This window comes from Dendropsophus ebraccatus, chromosome 6, assembly GCF_027789765.1.
Source record: "Dendropsophus ebraccatus isolate aDenEbr1 chromosome 6, aDenEbr1.pat, whole genome shotgun sequence".
In the NCBI taxonomy this organism is placed as follows: Eukaryota; Metazoa; Chordata; class Amphibia; order Anura; family Hylidae; genus Dendropsophus; species Dendropsophus ebraccatus.
The window spans coordinates 4450352-4459872 of NC_091459.1; the positions used below are offsets into that span (position 1 = coordinate 4450352).

At 49.1% G+C, this 9521-nt stretch overlaps 1 protein-coding gene across 2 annotated transcripts in view; it reads right to left on the minus strand.

Moving 5' to 3' along the window:
- The window catches only part of IL1RAP (interleukin 1 receptor accessory protein), a 151862-nt gene extending 143377 nt beyond the window's left edge, over positions 1-8485 (minus strand). The window contains exon 1 of one of the 2 annotated variants that reach the window (XM_069974411.1): positions 8140-8485. In XM_069974411.1, coding sequence (XP_069830512.1) covers positions 8140-8177 — 38 coding nt within the window. In that variant the 5' untranslated portion in view covers positions 8178-8485. The remainder of the gene's footprint in view (positions 1-8139) is intronic. The other variant, XM_069974410.1, reaches the window with a different exon arrangement.
- Between the last annotated feature and the right edge of the window lie 1036 nt (positions 8486-9521).

The following is a 9521-nucleotide window of genomic DNA, read 5'->3' on the forward strand; positions in this document are numbered from 1 at the left end:
GTCCTCATATTGCAACCAAAACCAGGAGTGGATTAAAAACACAGAAAGGATCTGTTCACATAATGTTGAAATTGAGTGGATGGCCGCCATTTAATGGCAAATATTTGCTGTTATTTTAGAACAACAGCTGTTATATTGAAATAATGGCCGTTATTTACTATTATATGGCGGCCATCCACTAAAGGGGAACTATCAGGAGTCTAGATGAATCTAACCTGCTGATATGTCCCTTATATGACTCTTATAGGATAGGACCTGCATCACCAACAGGGACCTTATGACTCCTATGTCTGTATATATGAGAAAACTCATATATTAGTATACAATATCATGTATCATGTATTAGTATACAATAGCGTGTCCTATGGTTTTACCCTGATATCTTAGGAGCTTGACCCCTACCAGCCACCGTACCCACGGAAGGAGTGACGTCACTTGAACTCTGTGGACTGCAGGCAACATGATGATTATTGGTTGTAGTATATACAGATATAGGAAAGCTTTGGTTGCGAGAGTTCTGTGTTTCTCAATGCTGCCATTGACTAATATGACTATAATCAGTAGTGTATGTAACTAATATGCAACAAGTACCTGGAAAAGGTGCAACTATTTCAGGTGTCAGTCTTCTTGTATTAATTACCACTACAGTAATGGGTTAACTATTCCTATTCTAGTAAAGGGGGTGTTCACCAAAAAAGAAAAAAAAATTCTTTCAAATCAACTGGTGCAAGGAAGTGGTGTATTCTCTCCAGCCTTACACAGTGCTCTCTGCTGCCACCTCTGTCCATGTCAGGAACTGTCCAGAGCAGGAGAGGTTTTCTATGGGGATTTGCTGCTGCGCTGGACAGTTCCTGACATGGACAGAGGTGGCAGCAGAGAGCACTGTGTCAGACTGAAGAGAATACACCACTTCCTGCAGGACACACAGCAGCTGATAAGTACTGGAAGTCCGGAGATTTTTTTATAGAAGTAAATTACAAATCTCTGGCACCAGTTGATTTAAAAGAAAACATTTTTGGGTGAACATTCCCTTTAAGCATTTATTCAGGCAGGGTATCACAATTAGGCGACTATCTTCTTCATTCGTACACAGTCCTTATAAGCAGTAAGTGACCTTGATGGAGTCGTAAGGTTCATCTACTTCATGGTCAGCGAGGCCTGCAATCCTGTGTCACGTTTGATTTGCAGGGCCGTTCTCGTAGCATTAAGACATTGATACCTTGAGATGCGTCGGTGAGATAAGATATCAGGGTAAGGCCGGATGACACCATCTGCTATGGAGATACCGGAGCGGCAACAAACCAAGCATGAAATGTAGAATGCAACAACTCAATAGTCATCCCTCACATCTGGGAATAAAAGATTCATTCTGCAGTGATTGGTTTTATTTGAAGAGTTCATGTATATTATTTGGGATTGGTAACACTCAAGATACTAATGGCGACATCCATTACTTAGGTCGTGTTCACATGTTGAGGATTTGCTGTCGATCTGCATGTGTGAATAGACATTTACACAGAAACGATTGCACATCCGTGTACAATGATCAACCATAACTTTAAAGGGGTACTCCAGCGAATTTTATTTTCTTTCACTGGTTTCAAAAAGTTACACAGATCTGTAATTTACTTCTATTTAAAAATCTCCAGTCTTCCAGTACTTATCAGCTGCTGTATGTCCTTCAGGAAGTGGTATATTCTCTCCAGTCTGACACATTGCTCTCTGCTGCCTCCTCTGTCCATGTCAGGAACTGTCCAGAGCAGGAGAGGTTTTCTATGGGGATTTACTTTCTGCAACCAGTTGATTTGAAAGAAAAAGTAATCCCTTTAAAACCACAAGTGAAGTGAAGTCCATTGAATAGTCAGCGGCATCTGAAGGGGTAGGATATGTTTGTCAGCAAGAAAACAGCCATTTCTTAAAGTTGATGTGTAATATGCAGGAAAAAACAGCAGGTGTAAGGGTCGGAGTGATCCCCAAAGGGGCAAAATTGTGACCGCTGGATGATGGAGTCGGGGCATCCCCAAAATATTGGGGTTTCTGATATGCAGTATTTAGTGGATGACCTATACACTGGTGACCGGGGCAAGGGTGCTCAAGGCTCCATCATCTTCAGTGGCAGATTAACTGGACCATGGGCCCCGCGCTGGTAACAAAACCTGGGCCCCACACTTTTATACATATATACATGTACATATATACTTCATACAGCAGAGGGTGGACTGAAGATTTTCTGGAGCAGTTTGCATGTGGAAAACCTGTAGTGTACAGCAACATGGACTACTATACGCCTCTATATAATAAAGTTACAGGATACCACTAAACAAGGAACAACTATGAAAAACATAAAAATGTTACTTAATCTGGTATACCAAGACCAAATAACACAAATTGCCAAGACAGGGGGAAGGGGTAGGCTAGTCTACTGTTAAATTGTCACTGTCCTTTAATTTTTTTTTTAGTCCAGGTGATTTTAAGAAACTTTGTAATTGGGTTTATTAGACGTAAAATGCATTTTTATCATGAAAAATCAGTTTGAAGCTCTCCCCCTGTCTTCATTGTTCTCTATGGAGAGTGGAGGGGTGGAGGGGGATGAGGCACCAAAACAGGACAACAAAGAGTTAATTTATAGCTACATCACTGAGCTATCTCCTCTGAAGTCAGCACTGACCTCTGAATACCGGCTTTCACACAAGTCCTGCTGTATGAATACGACAGTGACACGTTAAGCCCTGCCCCCACACCGGATTTACTAAGAGGGGCCGGCTTCTCAGTAAATCCGATGGATCTGTGGCTGCGGCGCAGTAGGTCCCGAAATTTACACCAGCCTGGGGGCACTAAACATTGATCTACACTACTTCAATATCGAAAGACTATAGTGATTACAGTCCCGTCACATCGAATGACTGATCAGGCATGGTGACTTCTCCTGGTAACAACTCTTCTCTGCAGAGTAGGTGGTCTGCACAAAGCAGTCAGTTCTCTTTGTTCTTTTTTCTGTCCAACACAGTAGTTAGCCTCTATTAGTGGCCCCCACACTGTAGTTACCCCTAATAATGGCCTCAATGCAGTAGTTGGCCCAAACTAGTATCCCTCACACAGTAGTTAGCCCCTATTAGTGGCCCCACATAGTAGTTAGCCCTATTAGTAGTCACATAGTAGTCCCACACATTAGTTAGCCCCCATTAGTGGCCCCTACACCGTATTTATCCCCATCAGTGCACCCCTTGGTAGTTAGCCCCCATTAGTGGCCCCTACACCGTATTTATCCCCATCAGTGCCCCCCTTGGTAGTTAGCCCCCATTAGTGGCCCCTACACCGTATTTATCCCCATCAGTGCCCCCCTTGGTAGTTAGCCCCCATTAGTGGCCCCTACACCGTATTTATCCCCATCAGTGCCCCCCTTGGTAGTTAGCCCCCATTAGTGGCCCCTACACCGTATTTATCCCCATCAGTGCCCCCCTTGGTAGTTAGCCCCCATTAGCCAATATAACCCTGGATTCCCAGAACAGGGCCAAAGCAGACATGGGCGGTATAGACACCCAGAGCAGCTGCCCAAGCCATCCATATTACATTCTGCCACTGCTGATGTTGCTGCCAGAGCTGGACGGGCCTGGTTGGTCTAATGTGACAGAAGACATACAAATTGCCAGAGAAAAGTTAATGCTGGCATAAGAACACAGAGCATTGCAGATTGCTGCCTCCAGAGCTCTGTCGCTGCAGGCCCCACGCTGATCATTGTCCACTGCTGAAAGGATCTACAGATGCCAGAATCACAGAATAATGGAAGGAGATGACGGCCTGGCCTGATGAATCACGTTTTCTTTTCGATCATGCGCTTAACTGGAGAGCAGATAGATGCAGGATGGAGTGGAGGCCAGGTGATAATCGAGGTGAGGATCTGCCATACATCTCGTGTCACCTAACGACAGATTACTGGAGACCAAATACACAGCTTCATAGACATGGTGCCCCCTACTGGCAGCGGCCTCCTACAGCAGCCTGAGCCGGCTACACTGCAAACCTACACAGGAACGCTCCGAGGAACAAGACAGACAACGGACAAACAGACGACGGTCCAAATCTACCGGGTCTCAATCCAAAGAAGCATCTGTGAGAGGATAGATGGAAGCCCACTGCACAACTAACAGGATCTAAAACTAAAATTCAGCCAGGAATAACCTCACATTGCACAAGGTGCGTATACCGTATACCGTGAGTGTCGCTTCAATAATGAAAGGAAAAAAAAGAGCCTTTTATTGGTAACTAGAAAATGTACCCTGCGCTGCCCGGGTATAAAGTGTCAGTGTGTATAGGGGGTCCTGTATACCTATAGTATAGAGTTGGTGGAGGTGCTGTATACCTGTAGTATAGAGTTGGTGGAGGTCTTGTATACCTGAAGTATATAGTTCGGGGGTCCTGTATACCTGTAGTGTATAGTTTGAGGGACCTGTATACCTGTAGTGTATAGTTTTGGGGCCATGAATACCTGTAGTATAGAGTTGGTGGAGGTGCTGTGGCAGTGTTATCCAGTCAAAGTATGGTGGTATTGGTCAGGTCTGGTATGGCGGTGTTATCCAGTCACAGTATGGTGGTATTGGTCAGGTGTGGTATGGCAGTGTTATCCAGTCACAGTATGGTGGTATTGGTCAGGTCTGGTATGGCAGATTCATCCAGTCACAGTATGGCGTATTGGTAAGGTCTGGTATAGCGGTGTTATCCAGTCACAGTATGGCCGTATTGGTCAGGTCTGGTATGGCAGTGTTATCCAATCACAGTATGGCGGTGTTATCCAGTCCCAGTGTGGCGGTATTGGTCAAGTCTGGTATGGCAGTGTTATCCAATCACAGTATGGCGGTGTTATCCAGTCACAGTGTGGCGGTATTGGTCAAGTCTGGTATGGGGGTGTTATCCAGTCACAGTATGGCGGTATTGGTCAGGTCTGGTGTGGCAGTGTTATTTGGTATGGTATGACGGTGTTATCCAGTCACAGTATGGTGGTATTGGTCGGGTCTGGTGTGGCGGTGTTATTTGGTATGGTATGACGGTGTTATCCAGTCACAGTATGGTGGTATTGGTCGGGTCTGGTGTGGCGGTGTTATTTGGTATGGTATGACGGTGTTATCCAGTCACAGTATGGTGGTATTGGTCGGGTCTGGTATGGCAGTGTTATCCAGTCACAGTAAGGTGGTATTGGTCAGGTCTGGTGTGGCAGTGTTATCCAGTCACAGTATAGCGGTATTGGTCAGGTCTGGTGTGGCGGTGTTATCCAGTCACAGTATGGCGGTATTGGTCAGGTCTGGTATGGCGGTGTTATCCAGTCACAGTATGGCGGTATTGGTCAGGTCTGGTGTGGCGGTGTTAAATGTGATGTCTGGAGCTATTACCTACCAATCCTGATGCTAACTGAAGAGTGAGGATGGGGTGTCCTCAGGTTTAGCGGTTAGGGCAGCAGCAGCTGGTAATACTGCCCTGTATACATGTACTGTATAGTAGGAGTAGGGGGTCCTGTATACTTGTAATGTCCTGTATACATGTACTGTATAGATGGAGTAGGGGGTCCAGTATATACATGTACTGTATAGATGGAGTAGGGGGTCCTGTATACATGTACTGTATAGATGGAGTAGGGGGTCCTGTATACATGTACTGTATAGATGGAGTAGGGGGTCCTGTATATACATGTACTGTATAGATGGAGTAGGGGGTCCTGTATACATGCACTGTATAGATGGAGAAGGGGACCCTGTATACATGTACTGTATAGATGGAGTATGTACCCTAACAGTGAAGTATGGCATGCCTCTCTGTAACTAGGAGGCTCCAGCCCTGATTTAGTGCTGCGGCCTGGAGGCTCGGGCTTCTAGGCCTTCATTTCTCCTATCAGCAATGACTGATGTCTTGTGGCAGGTATCTTATACACAGCACACCGACTCACGTACATCAAAGTGGCTGACAAAGAACATCCAATAAATCAAAAAAAGTCAGTCATTTGCATACAGAGTAGATAAACAAGGCTGAACACTCAAATAAAGTGAGGCTGTTCCGAATAACGGGGGCATCAGCCTAATGGCAGGGGCATCAGCCAATGTGCAGCAGCAGCAGGCCAGCCTTCACTATCCCTCTCCATACGGCTGTATATACAGCTGGGGTTCTACAGATCAGCATCCTCCTTATAAGAAGAGGAGAGCGCACAAGAAGAACATAAGACGTAAGTGCATGACATTGAGGAAAGCATCAGCACAGGTAGCGGCCACCAGCAGGCAGCGATACAACGGACACTGAAGAACGGCAAGCAGAGTGAGGGATCGTAGCTTGTAGAGGATACAGCATTCCATGGTGACAGGTAACAGATATCCTTCGGCCTCCATACACTCTAGTACAGGGAACCTCGGCTCTCCAGCTGCTGCTCAACTACAACTCCCATCAGGCCTGGAGAGCTAAAGCTTTGGGTGTCCATGCATGATGGGAGTTGTAGTTTTGCAACAACTGGAGGGCCAAGGTCCCCTACCCCTGCCCTAGACTGGCATGGCACGGTGGGGGCAGCCTTCTGGCACAATCCATGCAGTCTATGCCCAGCTCAATGCCCTGGTTCACTTGTCTCAGGAGATTCCGGCAGTCTACAACATCTTATACATCAATGAGGGAGAACATGAACCTTCGGTGTCTGACAGCTGCCCAGATGTCCCAGAGATACGGGGGAGGGTGATCCCGTATGGTGCCAGGATGCCCGGGTCACTCTGCCTCCTCTATCTGCCTTAGTCATGCCGAGATGTATTAAGGACAGAGCCGTCTCTTCCTGTCAGCAGTGATATCCACCCTCCATGGCACTGACTCATTCATACGCACCCTCATCCTATAGAGTAACTCAGCTTAGTGCCCGCTGCTTACATAGATGGGCACTTACATACACACTACCAGCTGGAGGCACAAGATAACTCATACCTATTCACCCAGCAGGTGACCTCTTCACCAAATAGAAGCCTGGCAGGCTGCACTACAAGTCCATGACAGCCCAGGGTGCCCAGCAGGCTGCACTACAAGTCCATGACAGCCCAGGGTGCCCAGCAGGCTGCACTACAAGTACATGACAGCACTGGGTGCCCAGCGGGCTGCACTACAAGTCCATGACAGCACTGGGTGCCCAGCGGGCTGCACTACAAGTACATGACAGCATTGGGTGCCCAGCAGGCTGCACTACAAGTCCATGACAGCCCAGGGTGCCCAGCAGGCTGCACTACAAGTCCATGACAGCCCAGGGTGCCCAGCAGGCTGCACTACAAGTCCATGACAGCCCAGGGTGCCCAGCAGGCTGCACTACAAGTCCATGACAGCCCAGGGTGCCCAGCAGGCTGCACTACAAGTCCATGACAGCCCAGGGTGCCTAGCAGGCAGCACTACAAGTCCATAACAGCACTGGGTGCCCAGCAGGATGCACTACAAGTACATGACAGCCCAGGGTGCCCAACAGGCTGCACTACAAGTACATGACAGCCCAGGGTGCCCAACAGGCTGCACTACAAGTCCATGACAGCCCAGGGTGCCCAGCAGGATGCACTACAAGTCTATAACAGCCCAGGGTGCCCAGCAGGCTGCACTACAAGTCCATGACAGCCCAGGGTGCCCAGCGGGCTGCACTACAAGTCCATGACAGCCCAGGGTGCCCAGCGGGCTGCACTACAAGTCCATGACAGCCCGGGGTGCCCAGCAGGCTGCACTACAAGTCCATGACAGCCCAGGGTGCCCAGCAGGCTGCACTACAAGTCCATGACAGCCCAGGGTGCCCAGCAGGCTGCACTACAAGTCCATGACAGCCCAGGGTGCCCAGCAGGCTGCACTACAAGTCCATGACAGCCCAGGGTGCCCAGCAGGCTGCACTACAAGTCTATAACAGCACTGGGTGCCCAGCAGGCTGCACTACAAGTCCATGACAGCCCAGGGTGCCCAGCAGGCTGCACTACAAGTCCATGACAGCCCAGGGTGCCCAGCGGGCTGCACTACAAGTCCATGACAGCCCAGGGTGCCCAGCAGGCTGCACTACAAGTCCATGACAGCCCAGGGTGCCCAGCAGGATGCACTACAAGTCCATGACAGCCTGGCAGCCGCTGCCCACATTACATACCAGCCAGTATCCAGTCTTACCTGTGCCAGCTGCTCAGCTCCCGGTGTGTATTCACCATGCAGCCCTCCGTCCAGCTGTGCTCTCCCTCTCACTGCCGCAGCCGCCTGCTATAGAAGCCGCAGCCCTGCCGCGGGTCGCCCAGACACTTTCCATGACACTTTTCTCTCTCCTGCTTGCCTCTTCTTTGCCCACTCCTGCGGCGCCTCCCCCCGCGTCTAGCGATTGGTTCAAACCGGCTGACGGCTTGGAGCGAAGGAACTCACCACCCACCTACGGGTTATAGGGGGGGAGGAGCTCGGCGGGAGGCGGCAGCAGCTGCTGCGGTACCGGCCGCCTCACAGAATCTTTAGTGGCGGCTTCTGATACAGAGTTTGTGATTCATCCTCCATGAGCAGGAAGAGGATATTGTGTAACCGCATTGTTTTCTGACGGCAGCAGATTAGGCTCGGCCGCTTTTATGACAGTTGGGAAATAACGCAGACGCAGTGCTCGGAGTGCGGCTCCTGTGGCTGCGGCTTCCCGGTCAGCTGTGCTGCTGTGACGGTGGTCGTGTGTGTGTGGGGGATGGAAGATGGCGCCTGAGGAGATGACAACTATACAGGTATGTTCACACTATGGAACGCAGCCTCCCCTCCGCCTGTTTCATAGTGTGAACATTCCCTCAGTACATGGAGGATGGAGGTGCACACCTGGTTTTATAGGGACTCATTTACCTGAAACATCAGCCACACCCCCATAATGACAGCTAGAGTGCCCTTAAAGGGGTTATCTGGAAAAGCACTCTAAGGGCCTGTTCACATTGAGCAATTTCAAGCAGAGACCAATGCCGCGGATGCCACCTGAAATTCCGCCTGTCCAAAACCGTATTTACCACTACGTACCTGTGGTCTGGTGCCTAGGGCGGCACATTTCAGTGGGGCAGCACCAGGGAGCAGGGGGAAGGAAACAACTTTTTTATTTTTTTAAACATTTTAGTCTCCCACCTCCTGTTGGGACTTGCCAGTAAATCTGATGTATTTTTGAGGGGGGGGGCATGCTGGTATTGGTCAGGTCTGGTATTCAGTCACAGTATGGTAGTATTGGTCAGGTCTGGTGTGGCGGTGTTATCCAGTCACAGTATGGTGGTATTGGTCAGGTCTGGTATGGCGGTGTTATCCAGTCACAGTATGGTGGTATTGGTCAGGTCTGGTGTGGCGGTGTTATCCAGTCACAGTATGGCGGTATTGGTCAGGTCTGGTATGGAGGTGTTATCCAGTCACAGTATGGCGGTATTGGTCAGGTCTGGTGGTGTTATCCAGTCCCAGTATGGTAGTATTGGTCAGGTCTGGTATGGCGGTGTTATCCAGTCACAGTATGGCGGTGTTATCCAGTCACAATATGGCGATATTTGTCAGGTCTGGTA